At 40.1% G+C, this 25,984-nt stretch overlaps 1 protein-coding gene across 4 annotated transcripts in view; it reads left to right on the top strand.

The window, feature by feature from the left end:
* ADAMTS3 (ADAM metallopeptidase with thrombospondin type 1 motif 3) overlaps positions 1–25,984 on the top strand; it is a 163,755-nt gene that overhangs the window by 15,551 nt on the left and 122,220 nt on the right. Inside the window, exons 1-7 of one of the 4 annotated variants that reach the window (XM_084518021.1) lie at positions 5,641–5,657; positions 10,141–10,240; positions 11,320–12,234; positions 13,993–14,065; positions 16,075–16,208; positions 21,397–21,460; positions 24,769–24,796. In XM_084518021.1, the coding sequence (XP_084374147.1) occupies positions 12,122–12,234; positions 13,993–14,065; positions 16,075–16,208; positions 21,397–21,460; positions 24,769–24,796 (412 nt within the window). In that variant the 5' untranslated portion in view covers positions 5,641–5,657; positions 10,141–10,240; positions 11,320–12,121. Of the gene's footprint in view, positions 1–5,640; positions 5,658–6,015; positions 6,135–10,140; positions 10,241–11,319; positions 12,235–13,992; positions 14,066–16,074; positions 16,209–21,396; positions 21,461–23,789; positions 24,005–24,768; positions 24,797–25,984 lie in introns of those variants that run through there. The other 3 variants (XM_084518020.1, XM_084518019.1, XM_084518022.1) reach the window with 3 other exon arrangements.

Here is a 25,984-nt window from a genome sequence, read left to right as displayed (position 1 = left end):
AGTGACACTAGTCACTAAAGTCACTAGGACAAGATTTCAAGTCAGTAAGACTTAATTGATTTATTTTTTTTTTGTACTTTTGCTCCTGGGATATTTGTAAGTGTAAACACATGTTGATAGTATTCATCCTGCTTTCCTTCATCTGTCTATGGTGAATACCTCTAGTATTTAATACAAATTTATGTTCAGGCTCTTATTCAACATTTATCTGAGTAGTCAAGACAGAATCTCTGTAGATTTCATTTGGGAAGTGTTTCTTTGTATGTGGTTTGCATCGTTGCTCCACTAAAATATACTCAGTGCTTAGGCTAAACTGTATTGTAGAAACATTAAGCATCTCTCCAAAGATTATTAAAAGTGACTTCTGATTTTAGATGCCTATTTTGAAATACAGTATATGTTAAAGAGCTTGGTTGTAAACTTTCTTTCTACTGTCCCAAACTGTAGTTATGAATATTCACTTTTCTTTATTACTTCTGAAACGGGGCCTTCTTTCAGGGAACCTGTGTATGTCTCTTTAATGAGCACATTATGTCATCGTATGAACAACATTGTATGTAGGTTAGGTTCTTCAAGCCAGTGTTCAGAGGAGTGGAGTTGAATTTCCATTGTCATGCAAGTCTCCAAAAGTTAGTGCCAGCTCTGCACTTCAGTTGTGCATTACAGTATGAATTACAGTAAAGTCCAGAAAAATATGCTGAGATTTGTCCTGTGTGGAGTCTTTTTATGCTTACAGCTTCACTCTAGAAAACAGAGACCTCTACCTGTGTGTTCAGCAAGTTTAGAATTGTCCATCAGAAATAATCATTAAAAAAAAACAAAAAACAGGTCTGTTTGGAAAGGCCATTTCTAATAAGGAGCAGGGTAAAAATGCTACATTCCAAATGCCAGCATTTCAAGTTTTTAGCTCAGCCTTTTTTTTTTTTTTACAAAGCTAACCTTCGCTGCTGTCTAATAAAATGAAATAAGAGTGAAAAGTTCAAATATTAGACTTTCCTGTGGAGCTGGTTTCATGGTAGCCTGACAGCCAACATCAACAGTATGATAGTAGGGAGTTCATGTTTCTGTCTAGTCTGTGGTGGCCTGCTGAGATGGCATATGCCTGGGAGTGAATAAAAGCCCTAATGGGAAAACCTAACTTGTACCTCATGTAGGTCCCTAATTCAATGACCGAAGGAGATTTTTCTTTTCTTCTTCAGTATCTCAAAGTAGGTATCATTTATTTGTATGCATGGGGGAAAAATGGGAAACACGTCATGGCTCAGAGAAGTGTATTTTAGTAAATAGCTGAGGAAACCTCAGTCTTGGATCCTAAATTCTGTTCTCAGCCAAATTCAGACAGTTGCCTTGAAATCCATAGAGGTGGTTGAGAGACTGGAAGTTCATCCAGTTAGTGCATGTGAGGGAGAATCCCTTGTTGTTGTGATTTTGTTATTTTTTTGTTTGTTTGTTTTGTGTGTGTGTTGATGCAATTTAAAAAAAAATTGTTTCTTAAACACATAGATTTCTCCCATGGAAAAGAAACAACATTAGATACATTAGATTTGACAAAATTTAATGTGGCTTAATGTTGCTATCTAAAGAAGAAACAATTTATATCAAGGCTTTAGAGTAGAGTGGAAAATAGAGAAAGAAATCTTTGTAGCATCGTTCAAGTAGAAGGCCTCCACTGGGCCTTTTTTATGTTTGTGTTGTTGTTTAAAGAAGTTAAGCTGTATTTTCACTTAGTCTGCTAAAAATAGTGTCTCATCTTCCAAGGAAGAAAGCTTCAGGACAAACAGAGTGGCTGAAGATGAGTGATGAAGTGTAAGTTTATGTCCTTTGAGCATTTGACTGCAGTACTTGAGTTGTTTATAGCTGTTGTCTTTGTCATAAACAAGATTTGGCCTTGCCGCATGTACTATTAGGATGCAGAAAGATGCTGAAACGATGTGGACGTTGTAAGAAAATAATTGTGCCTGTCTTTTATCAACAGAACCTAACATGCAGGTTTTGTGAAAATGACAGTAAAGGGGAGATCCTTGTCCTTTCTTTTTGTTGGGTGGTAAATTCAGGAGAAAAGTTAAGGAACACAGATTTGTAGGCAGAGTTCTGGGGAGTCGCTTGTAGTGTATGAGAAGTAGACTTGTATAGAGTCATTCCTATTCAGCAGTGATGAGCTAAATTAAGTGGACAGTGACTTCTGTTATCTATTATTCAGCTACATAGACGAAACACAGCTGTTCAGGAGAAAAGCAGACAGATACCTCACTAGGCAGCAGACACTCCTCTTTTTCAATTCATTCCTGAGCTTTTCAAATACGACTATGGGAGATGGTTCCAGCTTTACACTGGATTTAGCCTGGAATATAATACTTTTTCCTCATGCAGTATCTACATTGTAGGGAAGAGTTGAATGCTCCTTTTAACAACACTTGAGAAATATGGTTATTGAAAGCACTAAAATTATATTCTTCAGTCATGATGATCAGGAAAGCCCAGCACAATCTATTATATGTTGAGTTACTTTTGCATTCCATTCTCTTGATGTGGTCTCCTGTATCTTCATTTTTTAAGATTACAGACATTCACTGAAATTAAATCCTTCCCTCTAGTGACTAAAATCCAAATGCTATCTTTTGGGGTTTTTAAAATGCAAACAGTAATTCAAGTATCTTCATTATAATTCTAAAGAAAAAGCAGACTGATGATTCTAATTCTTTCAGGAAGGATGATTCAATGTGATTTTGAAAACCAATGTAGTAAGTTTTATAAACTCCCATTATAAACTACACTGTACAATCAGTGCATACAGTAACTAAAGGATATGATACAGTAAATAAAAAGAAGTAACTAAAGTATATTTAAAATCAGCGGTGTGCCCCAGAATCCAATTAGAGGGTTTCTAAAATCTGCATCTGGATCTGCATTAAACAACCACACCACTTTTAGTTTAGTGATTTTTTTTTCTTAAAGTAGGCTGTTGTTTTTCTCTGTGAAGAGGTTATAACTAAGCCTGTAAGTAGAAACAAAAAAGGGAGACTTATGTATATGTAAGAATATATATATATAAATAGGGATACAGTAAGATTTCAGCATAGTGTTTACCTTGAAGCATACTCTGTATCAGGGACATGCAGCCAAATGCTTGAGGATAAACATATGAGTCACAACCACAGGAAAACTGGCTCACCAGTTGTTCTGTCTGTGAATTTATCATTAATTAAGTAGTTCTGCAAGCATCACAAGCCTGGTGTTCTAACAAATTTTTTGTCTCACTGGTGACTGATTTTGGAGGCTAAGAAGATGCTTGAACTGAAGCTTTGCCAGTGGTTGGGAGGTTTTTAGGACTCCTTTCCCTGTGAGGTGATGTTGCAGCTTTTCTTTCAGGACAGTTGGTCTTTCTCCTTTACCTTACTGCCTATGTTACAAAATTTGCAAGAACCTAGTTATCTTGCAGATCTCTATTCATCTGCCAAATTTTGGTTAAAATTGTGTGAGGAGATCAAGATGTATTAAGGAAGCACGTATGTACAGACAGTAATAAAATAGATCCTGCTTCTGTAGTAAATTAGGGAGAAAAAAAGGACTTTTCAGTCATTTAGCTTACATGTAATAGATTTCCAAGAGGTCTTAGTTGTCCATATGTTGATTTCCCTTAACAGCCGGTGGCCATTGTGAAGATGAAGAACTTTCAAATCTAGCCTATAGTGACAGATCTATAGCGTGTGGTACTTGTGCCGGAGTTACATAGGAGTTTAAGGTGGTTGAGTGACCTCTTCTAGCTAGCTTGAGGTTTCTGCATGACGTGAGTCTGCCCTAATAGCTCAGATTAGAAAAAAGAAAATCAATCTAGAGAATCATTTTGTGCGTCTGTGTTTTGTGTCCAAGTTTAATGCCCACACAAGAGCCTGCATGAATGTTAAATAGTGAAAAAGAGGGCCAGGAGAAGGAATGAAGAATTAATGTTGGCAGTAGCGTATGGAAAGAGATTAATAGGAATGCAATAACAGCCACCCTTAATGTGAGACAGAGACCTCTCCAATTTAAAATAATGAACAGAAGTAAGTTTTCCCTTCACAAAATGTTGAAGGCAAAAATCATTACTTAGACAAATGCTGGAGCTCTGGGGTTTTAGTACATATGTTTTGAAGTTTTCCAGTCACTGGGAGATACTGGAAAATATTTTCCTAGATACTAATATTGTCCTTGTAAGATATATTCCTAGACGAAGTATTCTTTAGAGGACTGTATGAAGTCTATGTTTTCATTAAACAAACAAACAAACAAAGACCTTTCTTCTACTAATGGCAGATGGTAGGCAAAATGTGAATCTCCAAGAAGAGGAAGGGTTTGGACTCTGCTATAATAATTTCACAAAAATATACTTTGGGTTGTATGGTAACTGGCAGGAAACCTTCTCACCTTAAAGAGATTCTTTTAAATAAGAGATGAAAGCCAAGAGGGCCAGGTCTTCTTTGTACCAATCAGCTGTACCAATCAGCAGAAGGTTTTCCAGAAGTTAGCTTTTTTGAAGGCCTACGGAGAAGTGGAGAAGTGTTCTTTCCTCCTGTACTTCTTTTCACTCAGTGCCTCTTTTCCTGTTGTTTCTTCTAGCTGCAATAACTTTTTTTTTTTTTTTTTAAACTGTTTTCTAGGATTCTAAAGACCTTTAATACCCCTTAAAGGTTCTTAACTCCTTGAAGAGGTCAGACACTGCCTGGTAGAAACCCATTGTTTTCTAAGGAACTATGCTAGTTTATACTACCTGAGCTTCTGTCCTCCTGTATAATGGTATACAAAATTTGAATGCTCTGGTTTAGGTATAGTGGTGTTAACCTAAATAACCACATGGATACTTGGAAAAGTAATCTGAAAAAGAGCAGTATGTAACTGATGAGTTGCTGACTCATCCAGGGTGGGCAGTTGCAGTTATCAAGGGCCAGCTGGATACAAACAAGTGCAGATGGATAACATCAGTGGAAGCTTAGATGAAAAAAATGCAAATATGCTGGGCTGGGACAAGAGGAGAACTGTGAATGATATTACAGCACAAATAAAAATGAGAATAAAACATCACTGCACTGTCAGCACTTAAAAGCAATCAAGAAAGTAAGTCGAAGTCCAGGGCTGTTAACAGCCTCCTGTTGCCTGCTACAGTCTTTGGACTGGCCCCACCAAGTGGGCTCAATTTGGTTTCCAGCAACGAGGTATAAAGGCAGCTCTTATTCCTCAGTTATTTTAGAGGCTATTTTGGGCAAAAAGACAAATATTTTATTAGACAAATGTGATTGTCAGTCCAGAATATTTCAGGATATTTTCAATGCTGGTTTCTTTTTTACTGTAGCTGGTTGAAGGGATAGTGTTTCTGCACACTGTCACAGTTTTTTTATGTTCACCACTTATCTTGATGCCAAACCATAACTTCATTTCTTTGGGGTTTTGACTGGCAGCCGAGTAATTTGCTGCAGCTGAACAGTGTAACTATGTGAAATGCAGGTGGAGACCAAACATGTCAAAGTAAGCAGTACAGTCAAATCCTTGGTGCAAAGGAAGGAACGACAGGTCTCTCTTCTGAACCATTAAAATATATTTGCCTACAGGAGGATTTGAGCAACGAGAAGAAAATTAGTACTCTAAGAACTGGGGAGCGGGGTGCTTTTCCAGGAAGATTTAAGGTAGAATTTAATTTTGCATGGAGCCTGTCATACTTGAGGTATCCCAAAGTGTTTTATACAGTAAGGTGTTAAATATAGAACAGTGACTCAGTAGGCAAAACAGAGCAACCACTAAATCACTTCACACATACGCTATATATGTCCACACATTGGACAGTAATTGAAGGGCTTTAGTAGTAGCAGGACTGTGATTCTTGACCTCTACCAGCTCCTGCTGAGGTGAGTTTAAGAGGTTCCTGTTTACTGCTTTCCACTCTGCCCCTTATCAAAGGGAGACAGCTCACTCCTAGCAAAGTAGACCAAGGAAGGTAGCTTTTACATCATCCCCATGTGCCTTGCCAGAGCTTCTGACTGGAGAAGCCGTGTGGTACATATGAACCAAATCATTAAGAAAAGACACCAGCTCCTTTTGGAGGTAAACTGTAATGCTGCCCAAGCCAGAGTATTCAAAAGCTGCATTTCTGTTGTTTTTACAGGGTAAGTTCCAGGTGGTGTCTCATCTTGTGTCACTGCGTCCTTGGTAAAACGACCAAAATGTGAAGATGCAGAGTTGGTAAATAAGAGACTGCTTAGCATAAAGAGAAGGCTGGGGGGATCTTACCAATGTATATAAATACCTGAAAGGATGGTGTGAAGAAGATGGAACCAGGCTCTTTTCTGTGGTGACCAGTGATAAGAAAAGAGGCAATGGGCACAAACTGAAATACAAGAGGGTCTATCTGAACATCAGGAAACACTTTTTATTTTTTATAAACGGTGTGGATGACAGTGCACAGGCACAGGTTGCCCAGAGAGGTTGTGGAATCTTGTTCCTATTTATCTTAGATGTGGTTGAAATTAGGGTAATTGGTCTACTGCTCATGATTTTTTACAAAGCTGACTTTCTTTCTTATAATCTGATGTACCGGTGCTCTCTCCCAGCCCAAGGCAGATACCACCAATGTTTTACAAACCTACTGAGATAGTTCTGTCATTTGAGAGAGAAGAAACTTATTCCTTGAGAAGTGTATGAGGATTTTCTTGCCCTCATTTCCTGACCCATTAAACTGCAGGTTACTGCTTTCTCAGTTGTACAAAAATGCAAAGTTGCCATCTATGGGAATATTACATTTATATAGGAGCAGGAAAGAATTTGGGGAAGGACACTTTGCTATTGTTTCTGCTAGCAAGGTAAAATTCAAAATCCTGTGGAAATTTACCACTAGGATTCAACAGATGCAAGGGACATTTGTCATAATGGTCCGGTGTTCAGGTGAGCAGTTGTGTACAAATTTGTCTGCTGATTTTGTACTCATCATATGTTTGGAACCCAAAATTTCATGATCTGTTTTTCAGCCAGTTCTCAAGACTAGTCTTTGGGCAAGCTTATCAAAGCCAGCATATTAGTTAACTATGAAAATGTTTGCTTCTTCCATTTTCACTGGTCAGCTGAACATATAGCATCATTTGCTTGGCCATAGGCCAAATTTGCATCTGGACCTTTTATTTTATTATTCTTTTTACACTAGCAGAAGTTGTATTTGTATATCAGACATTTACTGATTCAGTTTGATATACAAAGGTGGCTGAGGAGTCTGTGTGCACAATTTCAAGTTCATCTGTTTGTAAGAGAAATTCTTTGAACATTTGACTCTTCGTATCTCTACAGAATCTGGTTTATGTAAAATGAAATGTTATCCTGCACCACTTGTTGGTAGTAACTAGAACTACACAAAATATTCACAATTAAACCACGAATCATATATATACTGCATTCAGATTTCTTTATGGTCTCAACTTAGCAAAGCTTTTTTTAGAAACTTGGTCCAATACTTGAAGACCTTTTAAATGCCCTGGGCTGATGAGTGGTTTTGCTGTGTAAATCGTATGAAATATGTAGCTCTGCACAGCTGTAAAGCAAAATAGATAAAATCCTGCAGTTTTTATTATATTTGCTTTTCAGGTGTCAGATTCAGTAGATCCTGAGATTCAAATAAAGCTTGAAGTATGCCAACCCGTGTGAATCACCACCAAAAGTCATTTTTTGCACGACTTTTGCATGTTGTAGCAATCTGTAAGACATAAGGGGCTGGTTAGTAGTCTATTTCCCTAAACCACTGTAATAAGAAATTCCTTGTATGTCTAGAAGGGAATGCATAAGCTGTGGTCACAGAATTGACTGCAAGGTATTGTAAAGATTCCTGAGCTAGTTTTAAGCTGGATAAGTGTGATGCTCTGAGCAATCTCGGCACCAGAGTCTGAACCTCATCTCAGACTGATTTATCTAGTCTTTATGTTGCTACAGCTGGACTTCTACCTAAAACGGAGTTAACGTGAAGCTACCTTGGATACAGTGCTGCATTGCATTCATTCTTGTGCATTGAAAAGAGGAGGCATCTTTCTGGTTTCAGTCAGAAAACTGTGTGTGCTCAGGAAACTTCAGGATCAGGGCCATCTGTATATGGAACCAAAAATATTTACTTTCAAGAAAAGATAAAGTGTTTGGAGGCAGCAGGATTAACTTTCAGGAGAAGCATAATTTAATGTCTCAGTTTCTCCAGAACATGCATGTAGTTATAGAAGAGGGAAGAATAAAGGGGAAGAGAGATGAGGTGAGGTGACTCCAAGTGATGGGACTCTTACCTCTAGATAATGGTCTTGCGGAAGTCTGCATTGTATATTAATTCTAGTGGATGAACTCAATTCAAAAGGGCATAATCAATGAATGTGTTATTTTAGTTATGCCCTGAGGTTTACAGATCAGGAGAAATGCAAGGCAAGAAAGGGAGACAATGACCATGACACTTGTTAGTTATTCCATGAAGTACAGATACTTTTATAGATGTTCACGTTGTTCATGCTTTGTGCACTCTATTTCCGTTGTCTCTACATGCAGGAAAGAGCCGGGCTCCACCGTTGCATGTATAATATCTTGGATTTTTTTGTTTGCTTTCACAAGAGATTGTGAAAAAGTGAAAATTGTGAATTGTGAAAAGAGATTGTGAAAGCAGGCTCAGAAAAAAGCTTGGAGATAGCCCATAAGAATTACGAAGCAAAAGAGTCCATTTGTAAAGTAGAGTTAGCAGACCTATTGACAGTCATCTCAGACTGAAAAGCTGAGGTGTATGAGGGAGTTTTAAGGTGTTTTGTTGTTGTTGTTGTTTTGTGTGTGTATATGAGATGGTGTGAAAACTCTTGAAAAACTCTTGAAAAGGAAAAGGTTCTTGCTTGAATGCTGATCTGTGTAGACCTGCAGTTCCATCAGAGAATCTGTTCTTTAAATTTCAGGTAAACCTTCACCAAGCCACTGCTGCACATTCTGTAGTTTCCAGTGCTGACAAGAGCCCAGATGGTTCCAACTTCAAGTAAAAGAGTGTTTTGTTTTGCTTTTTTTTTATTTTTTTAATTTTTAACAAACAAACAAACAGTTAGGAGGCTTAGCTGATGTTTGAAAAACTGGCCTTACAGCAAGCAAATTAACACATTGGATTAATTTGGCTTGTCAAAATAAGAGCAAGAGGAGAGTAAATTACAGCATGTTTATATGGAAAGCAAATATTTGTCAGAACAAGTCTCTCCAAACTGTGCTACAGCAAGATGAGTGGGAGCTCTAGGAGCTGAAACAATTAAAGAGATTCAGCTGATAATAAGAAAGTTGAACTGAAGATAGGAATTATGATTTTGGAGGTAAATAACTGTTTGACAGCATATCACTTGATGGTTTTCCTTTGCCTTGGAGGACTGTGTGTAAGCTCAAATACTTTGCAAGCATTTGCCAAATTACAAGGGGAGTTAAAACTAGCTATGGTATTTATGATATAAAACGAAGTGATAATAGTTATTCCTTTTACTTTTGTAATCTAAGCTGGAGGAGAAGAATATGTGATTTAGGACGTTAGGTTCAAGGCTTTGAGTCTAAGAATGATGGTATACAAATTTCTTCCATTGTCTGCTCCCATGTGGTCCTCCAGAATTGGTCTCCATTAATTTGACATGGCTTTCGTGAAATAAAAGCAAACAAAATGGATTGAAGAAATCACTACTGAAAGAAGAAAAAGCTGTTGAGGGAGAGTACTTGGGACACTTAGAAGCAGTTTTTTACCATTTGTAAAAGACTGGGGACAATGTACCACTCAATTTAAAAGAGAAGTCAGTGAAATGCACAGTTGCTTGAGCCAAAACGGTTCAAAAATAACCTAAAACATATTGAGACTAAAATGTACTGAGATGTCCCATCATCTTTTAGAATTCTATGTGCTTGATTTTTAGGCTTTGCAATCACGGGTTTTAAATATTCAAGTTGTAACACATAAACCTGAAGTTCAGAAAGTATTTTGATTTTTATTTAAGTAAATTTGAAAGTCTATGCTTGTATTTCATCTAGGACAGTTAGAAACACCATGTCCTGTGAGACTTGCTGACACTGAGATGACTGAAAGGCATGTTGTTTGCTATTTTATATACATCAAGGAAATTTTACAGCAGCTGCTCTCTTTATTTCCAGCTAAGACCTCTGTTCTGATGCAGAATGAAAAGGATGCATCAGGTAGCAGTTCCCTTTCACTCAGAAGCGCTAACTCTTCTTGCTTTGCCTGGCTGAGCAAGTAGGTATCTGATCGCACCCCCTACTAAACAGACTACTGAAATATTTGTCTTTCTCTTCCTTCACCATGTGCCCGGCTGTCTGTAACCCTTTCTGTCCTTGCTCCCTTCCTTCATTATCTCTTGTCTCTTTGCAATGCACTTGCTGGGTAGTATTGAACATGCTCCAGCAGTTGGAGCTGGACAATCTAATTAGCTAAGTTTGCTCTGATGCTATTATGTTGCAAGAACAAGACTGAAGGGCTTAGATACTTGCCTGGTGTATCCTACTCTGTGGTTTGTGTAAGTAGTAAGTGAAAGGGAGCACAGTAGCCCCTGGTGTTGCTAAAATTAAGAAGCATTTTCCACAGCAAGCTAAAACAACTAGGGGAACACTGAAACACTGATTTTTTTTTTGGTTATGTTTTGTGCTAGTGAAGTTGGATGGTTCTGAAGTCTATATGCCTTGTAAGCTTCTTCCTCCAGCCTCACCGTGTGTTTGAGTTAGTTTCATTTCTGTTTGAACAAATAGAAACACAGCAAAAACTATTCCCTAAATGCAGAAAACTTGAGAGAGACATCAAGCATTTGGTAGCATTTCAATTCACCATGGCAGCACTTGTTCTGTTTTGAATGTAGAATTGGTGAGTGGTGAGTACTAGTAGAGTGTAGAATGAAACCCATGTTTCACAGTGATAGCAAATGTCTCTTCCAACAAAGCAGCAGGGAGCAAATAGCAAATAAATAGAATAGACAAAGGATCATTGTGCATGTTGCAAGCTGTTGATGCTTTAGAAGAATCATTAGATGAGAGCTTTCCTATGGTATTTTATATAGAATAGTGATAGGCTAAGCCCTTTTTCTGCCATTGAGATTTTATTTATTTATTTATTTTTATTATTTTTTTACTTTAAGATGAAGTTCTTTGCTAATAAGGATCCAAGTTCTTAAAGTCTGATGACTCATATATTCAATAAAGGGCATTATGTTATTGCTCTGGAGATGACAAGGGAAATCTAGGTGAATGATGATGGCAGTGAGTGAAACAGATGGATGGCAGCAATTACTGATATTATTGTAAAGTTGTCTTTAATTTCCTTAGGTGATGGGCTTATCTGAATGAGGCTGAATACAACACTTGAGTTTTGGACCTCCTCCTATGATTTGTCCTGAAGTCAAAATCTGCTCGGCTGAATGTGGAGCTGAAGAGAAACTGAAGAATGTACACTGGAAAACCTAAGATATTAAATTTAATATGGGAAACTGAGGTAAAGAATCATCTGAGGAAACAGTTTTAAATGTAGCAATATGATTTAATCATGCTTTCTTCATTATTACTTAAGAAAGTCCACTAAACACTGAAGAATGTTTGGGCTTCTTTTGAGCTCGTGCTTATTCATGTTCCTGCACAATTTCTGAATTCTTTGTCTGAACCCAGCTGAATCTAATAAATCAATACAGGTATCAGAAATAATGAAGTTTCTACAAGTGACACAGTATAAGAGAAAGGCTGCTGTGCAAGTTCACACATAACTGCACACAAGAACGGACTTGAGATAGAGCCTTTTTACATTTACAGTCAAAGGAAAAGCTGCAATCAGTACATGCAAGCATGTGATGTGAACCTGCAGGAAATCAGGCTTGATTAGTTCCAGTGCTTGGGCAATTACTTGTATTTATATCCATTCTTTTCTCTCCTGTTTCTCTCATGTTCTCTCAGCAGAATGGAGAAATAAGAACATTACAAGACAGTTTTTGAGATTAGGGCTACATTTAAAAGCGAGGTCTCTTCTTTCTAGTTATTTTAGTAGCGCTTTGAACTTAAACAAAACTGCTTGAACTTAAATGAAACTGCTAGGAAGAAATGCAGATAAAGTCTAGTGAGTTGTAAGCCTAATGCACTAATGTCTTTGGCATCAGGTAAAAATGCTGCACTGTTTAGATATTGCAAAATTGAGATTTCACTTGTGAAATACTTAAGATCTGAATGGGATTTTATGGAGAAATGTTTATGGAGGTAAGGATCCAGCAAGCTTTTCGTGTATTAGTAACAGGTACATGTTAGCTTTTGATCTCCCCTGAACAGTAAGTCTCCCAGACTTTGTAATCACTTCCTGCTGTCTGAGTGCTGTTTGTGAAATAAAGATGGAAAAAGGACAGATTGATGCCCCTTAATTATTGCTGATCTTGATAGAATGATGTCCTATTAGAAGTTATATTTGACATAAGTAAACGTGATTTTTTTTTTATTCTTCAGATGTTTTGCCATTTTTTATTATTTTTTTTTTTTTAAATTATGTTGGATGTTGCTGAGTCAGACAATGCTGTAGGGCATTTCCTGTAACCAGAGGCCAATAAAAGTAAGTAATCCAGACTGGATGAATGTGTGCAAAAGGAATTAATGGAGTAAAATGGAGTAAATAACTTTTTTTTTTGAGGAGGGGGTAGAGGGAGTTGTTTTTCCATATTGTTATCATATGGAAGGGAATGTGCTGCGCTTTAAAAATCCAGAAGGGGGGGAGGGGAATAATTCAAGTAAATCTGCATACAGCAATCATCTGATTTAAAAAAGATGCTTCAGAATGTATTCATACTGTTTGACTGTCAGCACAATGCTGTTTTTATATCTGGATTTGATGGTGAACACTGGATTTTGTAGCTCCTTTTGTTTATTTTTTTTCAGATACTTTTCATCCCTCTTCTTTGGTACATGGGATTAGAACTTCTGCTAGAAATTGCTTAGAAATTGAGCTGAAATATTGGTGTGTGCTTTGCACATGAACTACTGACTGCCTTTGCCTGAGTGTTACACTCCCACCAGAGTGTGGATGTTCAGGCAGGTGGGCCTGTGAGATGTCATACTTAAGTGCAAATGCTGCTTCAGAATCACTCTCTTTTCACTGCCTTTCCTCAGCCTGACAGCTGGGAAAGCATTCTCTATATAAATTTGCTCTATTAATTCAGTGTTCCTTGGCTATTGGACACACAGAGGCAAAATATGGGGCATTTGGTCTCACGTGTTCAGTTGTTATGTTGCCATATTTTTACTTGCCATTTTCTGTTCCTGCATTTTGAATTGCATTGCTATCGCATTGCCAGTGAATAGAATTTTCTGGTGTTTTTTTTTTTTTTTTTTAATCTCATGATATCTCTCAGAACAGATATGAGGTTCAGAAAACGAAATTTTGTGGGGAGCTCTGTGTTCCTTAGGAACCCTGAACTGCTCTCACTTTCCTTTAAGCATGTTATTTGCAGTATTTATTATGGACCTACTCAAGTGAATAAATATTAATTAGATAGAGGTTTAAAAACAGAAGGCCACTGATGAAGGAAGAAGTTTGTCTTCAAAAAAGCTGCTTCTGCATGTCACTGGAGTGCTTCCTTGGTTTAAATGCCAGTAAGGACAGTTGAAGTCCTTTGCTTTAAATCTGTTAAATCCTTATTTGCAGTACTCTTTATCACAGCTTGGTCCTTGTTGGATATACTCTCGCCTCTATGCTATGTAAATTCATTAGAAACAGGTTGCTGTGGTAGTTTCCCCTCTTAAACAGTATACAAGTTATTGTTTCCTCTTGCAAAGCCTTTCTCTTCCTTTTCCCAGAAACAGTGAGCAGCTATATTGAATAGATTTCCCTACAAGGTTATTTTACAGGTCAGGAGGTTAGCTTACTTTTGTCTTTTTACTTCAGCTGTTTCAGAAGAAATCCTCTGTGTGTTCTCCTGAATTGTAAAGGCTAGTAAGAATGAGAAGTCTAAGCCATCCATTAATCCACAGGCAAAGTACTATTCAAGCAGCTGCAGTGAAAGCTCTCACATGCTGCCCTGGAAATAACCCCAGCCTTGACATGGTAAGACGACCCTAGGTAAGGTCAGAAGCTCAGTTCTCATGGTTTTTAAACAGTATTTGGAGGTGTCCCTTGTGTTTTTGATGATCTCTTAAAGCAGTTGGATCCTCATGAAGAGAAAGTGGAGAAGTGCAGTCCAGAGAGGCTGAAGTTTATTTGCTTAAACATTGCTGCTCTCTCATCTCAACTTCTTGTTGTTTTGGCTTAAATATTTAACGACCATGACCCCATGTGAGAGCAGCAAGCGGTATCAGGATTTTAGCTTAAGCTGCTTTGCAGAGACAAAGCACCTGTTTTAATTCCTCCTGGAAATGGAAGTGATTTGGAAGTGTCCCAGCAAATTCAAGTTAAAGTGGCAATACTTGCCTACTTGTATACTTTCCCATGAAGTGCCATGAATTTGAATGATCTGCTTACACAGTGTAAGAAATGGAAGCTCATGGCTGGGATTTTCAGGAGGGCATAAGGAAGCTGGGTGTCTCTGTCGTGATGGCCTCAGCACTAACTGAGTATGGCACTTAAATGAGCCTGAGGTCAAACCTCTTTCAACTTCTTTGAAAATCCTGCCTGTGCTAGCCTTCCATGTGCACTGGGGTCAGTGTGCAGTGTAGAATATGTACTAGAGTGAGTTCAGTGATTTTGTGTATAAAACTGTCTATTTAGATAAAATATGCATCTAATACAGTGCTAGAGATGGACTGTGACTTCACCATCTGGTCTACATAACATTCACAGTGCAATGTCTAAGTTGGCACAAAAACAACAATGATGAAAAATTCCAAGTGCAAAATAGCATTTTCTTGTCCTATTATAAGCCTGCCTATATTAGAGAGGAAAAAAAATCCAATAAATCAACCAGTAGTAGGGGCAGTACTTCTGGCTTAAGGCCCGTTATTATTACAAATAGACTGCTAAGCAGTAAATATGAACACTCATTCCATATTTCAGTCATAATGATTCAAGAAGAACTTTCAGAAAGACTCATCTCCACTGCAAATTTAAAAGTAAAACTCATCAAGATTTAAGAGTGTTGAACTTCGGTAGTCTTTGCAAACTCTTTAGTAACAACACCTAGAAAGTTCTAGCAGTTTTAGAGCCTGCGTGAGGCTTTCTGAATAAAAATTATGTATTTCCAATGTAGTCGCGTATGTTCATTGAAAACAGAAGCTTACTAGTATCTTCTGTCAATTAAAAGAGTTAACAAGAAAGTGATTAGATAGGTGTGTATATGCAACACGTACACACTGTAAAAATAATACTTGCATTTCAACTTTCTGCTTGAACCTACCTATATTACTGAAGGTTCTCCTATGCCAACAATATATACAAAAGTATTTACTCTGATATGCTGTTTCGAATTTATGCCTAGATTCTGCTAGAAGTGGCCAGATGTGCTAACAGCTCTGAAGCCTTTCTTCTCTTTTTAATTTTTCATCCGGTTTTGATCCAGGCTGTGTTCTTGTATGTGAAACCTATTGTATGGGTCAATATCTACAAGATTTACAGCAAGAACTTTGTCCTGTGGTTTTGTTATATTTATTTGCACTAGACAATTTTCCTGCTTTCATCTAGAACTGGGGTTGTCCAGAAATAACAGTATTCATCTGCTTCTGCCATTGTATCCATAGTGACAGCTCCTTTATTTTCCACACTCGTTATCACAGGATTGTGGTTCGGCTTTTTACTGGTGTTATTGACTTGAGTATGTATGATGGCATAGATAAGTGCTTTAGATGCGATACTTGACTGAAGGAGATTTTAATTCCTCGTTTTCTCAGTGATTCCTTCTGGAGAGAATTGTAGTTCAAATGATTAACAGATGAAAGTAGTTTGTGTGTGATATTGATGAGATGAATGGCATATGTATGTGCAGTAACACAGCTCCTGCCTACTGAACGCTGGGAAGAAGTGGGGTGGTTCTTTAATGGAAACTAACCTTAAGCATTTAAAGCACCTGATGAGAAAGCTGACTTTGTCCTGAGTATGCATTTACAAACTTCACACTGTTCCAGGTGTCAGCTACCCAACACCGCCACCATGCAGCGAGTGGACAGTTGTCTGAATCACTTAACACTGAAAATGTGCTAGCTCTTCAGAGCTCTAGCAGCCCTCCCCAGAACTGCAGGCAATTTGACATTCACTCTAGGTGAGTACTTTATACGCTGAGTCTACGTGGAGGTTGTATATGGAATCATTCATCCTAACTGTGGGGAGAATTAATAGAAAAGAGTTAAAACTGACTTGGAGCTTATTCTAATTTTCTTTCAGCTTTAGAAAGAACAACTAAGATGCAAAATGCATTCAATGCAAAGGTAGCAGCATAAAGTACTTGCCTCTTTTCTTTATAAGTGCTGGCATAATATACTCTGAAGCTGATGTGTAGGGGACGGGAGATAGCCTGAAATTTCACATGGTCCTAGTTAAAATGCCCTTTGAGCTATTGGCAGTTTACAGGAACAGTGGTGTCTCTTGGGTTCCAACTGTGGTCATTATTAAAATGCTTACAAAAGAAGGCACTACTGGCAACCATCCTCAAGCTGTTATTTTTATTCTTATGACATAGAATGACCTTTTGTAATAGAATCAAGGAAATGGAAATAACAAAAACTACTGACATGACTGACTTGTAGTGTTTTGTGAGGTAGTAAGATAACATCATAACGCTTTGGCGTAGGCAGCTTCAAATTAGAGCTGAATCAGAAATTCTCAGTGGCTTGGTTTAGGAACAGTCTTTCAACAAGATATTATTGATTTTTATATTTCATTTTATTATTTCTGTGGTGCTGCTTTTGTCTTATCTGGTTTTAGGGTGAAAAGCTAGAATCATCATTGTGTTTCTGAGAGGTAGGGGAGTGCCTAAGTGTGAACCCTCCGTCTCTCCTTATGGAAACTTTGTGTGTGTGTGTGAATCCACGGCAGAAAAGGAGTCAGAGTACTGAAAAATTATTCACTTCTCTCTGTGCAGCTACCCATCTCCTCCAAAATTTCTGTAAGAATGTGACTGAAACCAAAGCACTTGTTAACAAGTTACAAGGGAAGAGTGTTGAGTTCATGAAGCCAACAGAAGGGGTACATGCAATAAGGCAAGATGCTGGTCTGGCTATATTCTGGCTAATCTTATGGCTTTATGGGATTACTCACGAATCAAGGGGCTTGATGGAGTATATGGCCTTTATTGGAAGGTGTTATGGTATTCTTGTTGTCAATCGACAGCATGTCTGGCCTGCCACAAATTAAATTTATGCAGTGTGTGCTTTTAGGGTTTGGGATTGATTCAAAATAAATTACATGGACGTGCACAAATGATAAGTAAAAAGTTGTGTAAAATGAGAAGCTGCAGTCACTCTTCTCAGCAGCATGGTAGGTAGGTGAGTATCTTCCTTCTTCAGTGGGAACAAGTCTTATGTTGATTATTGGTAATGGCTAGGGAAGGGCCAGCACTGTATTCAGCACAGTTGCTTCAGCTGTACACAAATTTATTGAAAGAAAGAGACATTTGAGGGATTGTCTGTAAATCTCTTGCCCATAAGGAGATTTAAAATTGGGATGTATCTCTGTGGCAGGGTAGACGCTGCACTCAAAGAACATCTCCCAGCATAATTTTCTTCTATAGTAAACTAGCATTGATGGCACTGCTTTTCACAGAATTCTTAGAGGACTTTAAACTCTTTCATGTCTTCCCCTTCTCTGTCCTCTCTCTTCTTATGGCAAGTTTATCTTTACCTGCTCCTATACTGAGAATGTATTCCTTGTTCTGTCCAGTGATTGTTTTATGTGCTGTTTTTGTAAAATGCTGCTAATCACTTTTGCTTAAAAATACTAGTATTTTCATATACTCAATATATGTCTTTTGGGGCAGTGCTTGGCTACAGAAATAATGAATGTTAGTGCTTAAAGGCTTATCTTAGGACTGCAACATTTGTCATACTTTCATTACTTATGACCTTCATTGGTTATGAAGCCCTGGGAATTAAATGTTACTGAAATCCAGTTCCTCGAGCCTGGTTGGCTGCCCTAGCAGAAAGGTTTACTTTGACAATTCCAGAAACTTAAACATGCTGTCACACTTTCACTTACAACAAATGGTATGGAAAGAACAGCCACTCTGTGGTCATAAGAGTTATAGCATCTCTCACATTTTGCAATGGAGATTTCAAGGAATGGATTGGACATTTGCCGCGTTACTTAAGTCCTCAGGCTGTGCACTTGCCAGTAGAAGGCACTGTTCTGCTCAGTCAATTGAATATATGAAGGGGAAACGAGGGGGTCAGGGGGGTGGGAGAGCAACCTCTGTAAAATATAATCCCTTTTTAAGACCCTGGAGGGCTGATTCCCAGAAGCCAATAACTGCTATTTCTCTCATGTCAGTGGAAAAATTACCGAGTTGTGTGAGTGTCCATCTTAGTGCATCCAGCCAGTGGGGCTGAGCACTATATGTGTATATCATGTGTCTATATACACAAGGAGATTACACAGCTCCCCGCTGTCCACAAGGGAGTATGTATAAAATCATAAATCGGGAATTTCCACAACCAGAAAAATGCTAATGAAAATAAGCACGGATAACACACAACAGTTTCCATACCTCCAGCATACAGGTATAATTTAAGTAAGTAAAATCCTTATGTATGGGCAATTCGCTAGGGTTTTTAAGGCAGAGCACATGCAAACCACATATTAAATGCACTAACTATACAGGATGATAAAGTATTTTCCATCTGTATTTTCTTCTGAGGACTTAACTTAAGCAGAAGTATTTAATGGGCCTTTGGCCCTATCGGAGTCTATGCAACTTGTGAGGGTCACTGCCTCAGCGCTTCCAGGAACCTCTTGCAACACCAGAACCACAGGTTTCTGTATCAATACCACAGGCCATTGAAAGTTTGGTCTGATTGTTTTTAGCGTGATTTATGGGTATTTGTTTATTCATTTCTTTTGAGGATTTGAGGCGGTTTTAATTGCATTTTGTTTGGCACACATCATTTGAAAATGAACCACCTTAAAATAGGAACAATTTTATGGAATGTGTCTAGTATATGAAGTTGTCACAAGTACTGCCTCTTATGCTTCTACTACTTTTTATTTTTCATAACATATTTTACAACTGTAATTTTCATGTCTTACATTTTTCTCTCCAGTTTCCTATGTCCTGTGGTTAAATCTTGACTGTAAATCTTACGCTGCTTTGTTAAAAATAATAGGTCTACTATGCTTCTTCATTTAACAATCTGCTAGATTAATAGTGTATTTAAAACAATTAAATACAGTTGCATGGTTTAATATTCCCAAATGTAATGCACCATGAAGGGGAAACTATAGCCATTTTCATTTATAAAGTGCTTCCATTTCAAGTGCTGTCTGGCAATTCTTGTCTGACACCCTGGTAAACAGATGAAAAGTGTAATATCCAAAAAAGCTTCTTGTGCAGTTTTGGAAATCAAAGCACAGGAGTGGTTGGGTGGCACTTTAGGCTGTAATATTAAATGTGGCATCTCAGCAAAAATGGCTCTTGCAGCTGTGGGCTGCATGACTAGGGTTGTCATGTCAAGGAGCCAGAGAGGAGGTAGTCTTTTGGAATTTAATGTCAATATTAACACTCCTGTGTGATGGTAGTGACAAGGTCTGGAGCTGCTCCTGGCACCTTTGTTGTCTGAATGATCCTGACAAATTGCCTGCAGAGCAGAAAAAGATACATCAGCTGCAGCTGAGACCCTGCTGCATGAGGACAGTTGTAAGACTAATTGTACAAACCTGCAGCAAGAGATGGGTTTCTGTATAAGAACTTAAAATTTTGTTCTTGTATACCCCTGGCTTTTGGGGTTTGTATTTTTTTTTTGCAGTAGTATGACTACAGTCCTTAGACTGAAAGGTCTTTGTGCGTGGCCTTTTTATTGTGTGCACTCACAATGCCTGTTACAATGGGGCTCCAGCCCATGAATAGGACCTCAGGCATTACTGAAATGCAAATAGTAACGTATTTTAAAAATGAGGCGCAGGCGTTCTTTTCAGATGTATCCTGTTCTAAGAAAGTGATTTATACTGCCTTAGGTTTTGAGATTGCGCTTTAGGCCTCCTGTGTCTCTAATTTGAAAAAAGTAAAAATAAACTCTACTTTTCATTAAGCAAACTTTTATCAGACTGAAAATCTGATGAGGTCGTTGTTGAGCTTAGGGAGGAAAAATTAATCCACACTAACACTGAGCTTATAAGCACGAGGGGTGCAGTCTTACTGAGGAGGGCTACAGCTTTTCTCAGTGAGAGAATTGCAGGCTGAGAGCCATGAGGAACCTTGGGAATGAGCACAAGCCAAAGAGGGGTGCCCTCCTGCACACTCTGCAGTCCATTGCCTGTGGCCAGCTCTGCCCACAGCACTTACCCTGGTGCAGGCTACAGAGGAGTTGCACAGGTACTCTGGTTCCATGGGGGCACAGTCTGGGGCTTGTCTCCCTGACTCACTGAGGATCGTGCCCTTTGTTACACGTAGATCAGGACATGCCTCAGAGTAAAGGAGAACCCAAATTAGACTTTGACAAAAAAGCTGAATTTCAGCAGAGCTGGTATTTGGATGTTAAGAGCAAACACTGCTTTTAATGGTAAAGATGAAACGAAAGAGAAAAGTCCGAGCATTGTGTAAGAGTTGTGATCTTCAGGTTGTGGCAGGAGACAAAGAAGGGAAATGAAACTGTAACTACCTTCTCTAGATGATCTTGTGCCTTTTTTCTGAACCAGCCAGCAATAACATTTGCTCTAGAAAGATGTCCTCCATGGCCTGCTACTCCTATGGAAATAGGCAACCATCTGCACAATGCTTAGAAAATATTTTTAGCTTTCTAAAACAGACATTCAAAGTAGATGTCTCTGTCATCTTAAATAAGCAGCTTGTTTTATCCCTGGCTAATTTTTAGTAATATGTCTATCTTGGAAAGAATAGAACTAATGCTTTCCAAACTGGCCACTATTGAGAGAGGTCATCAACTTACAGACTGGCAAAGAACATAGTAGGTCAGAAAGTCAATAAATTATAATGTGGAGAAGAACTTCATTCCTAAATTTCAGGAAATGTCACTGCAAAACAGAATATTAGACAACATGTGAGTACATGCTCAGTGAAGAGAAAGTGATTTGTCTAGGTTATGGATTTATTCACAGATGTTATACTCAGGTTTACCAGGGGCTTGTCTCAAAATATGTTAATATTTGAAAGTTGATATTAAACAGGAGTGAAAAAACTATGGTTCATTTCTTGGTTTCATATAGGGAATATTGTTCTTTAAGGTTTCTCTGTTTGAGTTAATGTTCCAAGTAAAACTTGCTTTGAAATTGTTTTGTTGCAGGCTCTTCTGCTGTGAGAAGCGAGGAGATTTCATAGAAACCATGTCCTGGAGCCATTTTAATCAGGTAATACCACATTTTACTTCAGCATTGAGTGCTTGCTCCCATAAATATTATTCTTGCTATTCAAATACTGCTGTGCTCTTCACGCTCCAGAATCTGGCCCCATACAAAACTTTTTAGTTTTCTGTTCCTCTTTGCTTCAGAGCTTAATCTCAGATTCATATAATATTTGTAACTGTAACTGCAGTGCATCCACAGAAACTGCACAAACACAGAAAGCCTATCTGATGTAGTGTTAGCAGGAAGAATTTTAGAACTGCAAATACGTAACGGATTTTTAAGATGCAAATATTCATGTGCACACATACACAAAAAATGTATGTATTTATGTATACTTCGTCTAATATATGATTTCTTTGATAATGGTATGTCCCAACTGTGCTGTTAGAGATGAAAAATGTCTTTAACAAATTAAGACAATTTTGGGAAGTTGATTTACGTTTGTATATTTGTGATACTCAGTCTTATTTCATATTAGAGATACCTGATAAGATGTCATTTTAACACCTTATTGTTGCTCTGTTATAAGTCCGTCAAACCTTGGTTCTTTGCTCTCAAAAACAGCAGAACAGAATATCTGCTCTGGTCTCCAGATCTGTCTTTGATGTATTTTTATATTTCTTTGGTATTTAGAAATGTTTTTAGCTAATTGAGAAAGGCAAGTGAAACTACCTAGGACACCCAACTTTATTGAAAGACCATGTTTAGGATCACATTACAAAATGCCTGAAGTTTGGCTGTTGGTGTGCACTGTGTCACAGCTTTCTGCTCAGCAGTGCCCCGTCCAGCGCCTGGGTGACAGGGAGCAATCAGAACTGGTTCTCCTGCAGAAGGCATCACCCTCACCAGTTCCTCACAGGTATTCCCCACTATGGGGAACCTGACCTTGTGCATTTGTAAAACTGTCAGAAAGAACTTGGCTTGGAACTTCAGATTGCTAGATAAAATGGGAGAAAGAGATCCAGTCGGGAATTGCTCCTGTAATTAGCCTAACTGCAAAATAGATTGTGCTGGTCCTTAAATTCACCACAGAAAATGGATGGCTTGCGAAGCACTCAGGTATGTTGTGGTGCAGATAAACCCACAAGGAAATCAATGCAGTGGTTTTCAGGGTTTGAATAATGTACAATGAGTAAGGCCTGAGGTCACATAACTAACATCAGTGAGGGAAATAAAATGTCAAACAGCCGTGTGTTAAGGGAATGGCACATAATATTGTGGAGGAAAGAAAGCATTAGCTTGGCATTTCTGAACTGTCAGTTGTGACTGACAATTTTAATGGATAATTACGTAGCTGGCATTTACAGGATCTCAGCTTTCTGATTGTGGTCTTTCCAAAAAGTGGCTCTTGTGCAGTGTGCATGTGCCCAGTTACAGTGGGCTGATTGCAGCAGGCTGCTGTGCGTTTCCTCATTTCCTTGTGTACAGAAATGGTCTCGGTAATAACAGGCATTAGATTTCCACTTTCTTGGAAAATTGGTTTTGTTTTGTTTCCTGAATGAGAAAAGTGGGTGCAGTTGGGGAACTGTTTTCTCTGGGGCAGCAGGGCTGCTCCACAGCCTGGCACAGGCTTGAATTAGTCAAAGGCTGCAGGTCTGGCTCTCTTACATGCTGCTATGAGGCAACTTGGGTTTAGGAGAACCAGTACTTGCTTTCTCATGTAGATGTGATGGATTCTGACAAGCAGCTCGATTTAAAATAGATGATTATTATGGTTAGGCTTTCACACATTTATTCCGAAAACCTTCAGATAGTTTGTGCTAGCTGGAGGCCAGCAGGCTCACTTTGGTCAGTCATGAGTTTCCCATGAGTAGGAAATGGGACTTGTTATCCTAAAGGTCTGTCAGAACAGGACGATTTTAATTTGGATCCAGCTGTTCCCGTGTTACCCATCTCTAGCTGCAGGAGATAATCCTGAGTCTGGCAAATTTCAGTCCTCCTTTCGAGTACCGCAGGGGCGTTTCACCTTGGCTCCTTACAAAGACAAGCCGCTTGTCGAGCTTTTGGCCCGTTTCCCCTTGGGGCTCGCTGTCCATGCGGGCTGTGCCGAGTTTTGTGGGGCCGGGGAGGGGGGGGGTCCCGCTCCTCAGCGGCGCTGCCGGAGGGGGAGCGGAGCGCGGCCGGGGCCCGCCCGCCTCAGGTGCAGCCCGGGGCCGAGCGGAGCGGAGCCGGGGCTCTGGGCCCCGCCGTGGGTGTGCGGGGCTGCGCCGAAGGCGGAGCCGCGCTCGGGGGCCGGTGCGGCTTTATTAGCGCCGCAGGTCGCGATGCGCGGCGCAGGCAGGGCGCAGCGAGCAACAGGAGGCGGCGCGGGCCCGCAGCGCCCAGCCCAGCCCAGCCCAGCCCAACCCGCCCGGCTGCCGCCGGGGGCCGGCCGAGGCGGGAGCCGGGGGCGAGAGGGGAAGGAGGGGAAGCGGCGCGGACAGCGAGGAGGCGGCCGGAGGGGGAAGAGCGCGCCGGGCGGCGGGCCGCCGGCTCGTGATGGTGCTCCTGCCCCTGTGGGTAGCGGCAGCCGCGCTCCTGGGGCTCCGCGCTGCAGCCGGCCGGCAGGTGAGTGGCGGCGGGGCGGCCAGCCGAGCCGTGCCCAGCCGAGCCGGGCGGCGGAGAGCCGGGGGACGCCGTCGGGCTCCGGCGCTTCGCTCCCCTCCCGGGCTCTGCCCGCACCCCGGGGTCCCTCCGGCAGCCCCGGCCCGGAGGGGCCGCTGGGGAGCGCTTCCTGCCCGCTCTGTCCCTTCTCTCGTCCCGAGCGCGGCTTTTCCCTACCTCCGCTGTGCGCAGCGCGCTCCCCGGCTCTCCGGCAGCCAGCTCGGAGCGGAGCATCCCCAGCGCTGCAGAGAGCAGCTCGTCCCCTGCTCACCGGAGCTCCGGGGACAGCTCGCCGAGCGCCGGGCCCACGCTGGTGGCCCCGTCCCTGCTGTTGGCTTTCGCACTCCCCTGGCAAAGCGCCGAAGGAGAAGTGTCAACACGCCTGCCCTGCTGCCCCGCAGGACTTGTCCCCTGTAATGACCTTAAAATCTTTTTTTGGCCACCGAACTTACTAGGCGGCACGGTAGATAGAATGGCTCATTCAGAATCAGGATTCCTTAGCTGCTCGATTTATGCTAGACTTATGAAGGGCTCTGTTAGTATATTGGTGGAAACAGCTGTTTGTTCGGCTGAGGAAAAGTGCCATCCCTGAAAACCAAAAGTAGAATTGCAAAAAATGGTGCAATGCAAAGCAAATAATTTTTCAGCCTTCTAGAACCATTCATCTGTCACACGTTGCATTGTAATCACACTAACGACTTTGTGCATGTGTCTCTTCTCTTCTGCAGGCTAGTAAAGAGCAACAGATCCAAATAGGTAAGTCTTTTTAACTATTATTGCTGTTATTGAAAAAAATATGAAAAAAGTAAACTCAACAAACTAGTAGATTTTCTGGAGAAATGATCTGTATGCAGGCAAGCATTCCCTTGTGTATCCCCACACCATTACCACCCAGGAGCATTTGTAGTTTCACACTGCTGTGGCATGACTTGAATTCGCATGCCTCTCATTACAAGCTTTTGCATCCCAATAACTCCATGCTTCCCTTTTTAAAAAGAAAACAACAAAAGTTCAGAATTGCAGCATGCTTAAACTAGTTCTCTGAATGCCATGGCGCTCTGGGTCAGACACTGTTTTCATTTCTGTCTTTCTGAATCAAGGAGGAAATGTCTACTCCATTTGGCCAGGGCAGTCCAAGTCTTTGTACCACTTTTCTTCTGTACTGGAAGCATTCATCCTTTAGTTGGGAAAAATTTGTTTCATGCCGAGGTCTCTGTATTTTGTTAATGGCAGAGTGTGCTGGCTGCAAGCCCGATCGATGGTGGTAGTTGCTTTATAAACTGATACACACGTAAGGAAGCGTAGCATAGGCTTTGACATCCATGATGAATGAGGGTACTGAAATGAAACGTGCTCATCAGTGCCCATGGGGTACTTCGTATTGCAATTTTAAGCCTGACTCTTTCATGCAAACAAACAAAAAACAAACAGGAAGCTTCATATAATTAGGAGCACGTGCACACAATGAAATTGTTGTAAATCTGTGTTGATTTAAACTAAGAGATAATTTAGTGCTGTTTGGGATGGAAGAGGTTATGGAACGATGCCGCAGTCAGTGTTCTCTCTCTGAGTGTCAGAGTGAGGGTGTGCCATTTCACCTGCCCTGTAGTTTCCCTGGTTGTGCAAGGAGCCTCTTCAGCATTTGGCCAGAGTTGTTGTCAAGCACTAGTGTCTTTACAGTGCTCTGGAGCTTTTCAATGAGAGGAGCGGTAGCCGTGGGAAGGGACCTTACGCAATTCTATTTCCAGTTGCCATCAGACTTCCAATTTTGAGGTTTCGGTTCAGGTTTTGATCTGAGGTTTTGCTCAGAAAAGAGTTTCAAGTATTTGTCTAAATTCTGGAGGTTTTGTCTCAATTTCAGTTCTGGCACCGTTTTCCTTACGGGCTTAGGTTGATTTCCACTGTGATCAGTGAATAATGGAAGTTGAGACAGTTAGGTACATT

This window comes from Aythya ferina, assembly GCF_964211825.1.
Source record: "Aythya ferina genome assembly, chromosome: 4".
Lineage (NCBI taxonomy): Eukaryota > Metazoa > Chordata > Aves > Anseriformes > Anatidae > Aythya > Aythya ferina.
This window is presented reverse-complemented; position numbering and strand designations above follow the sequence as displayed.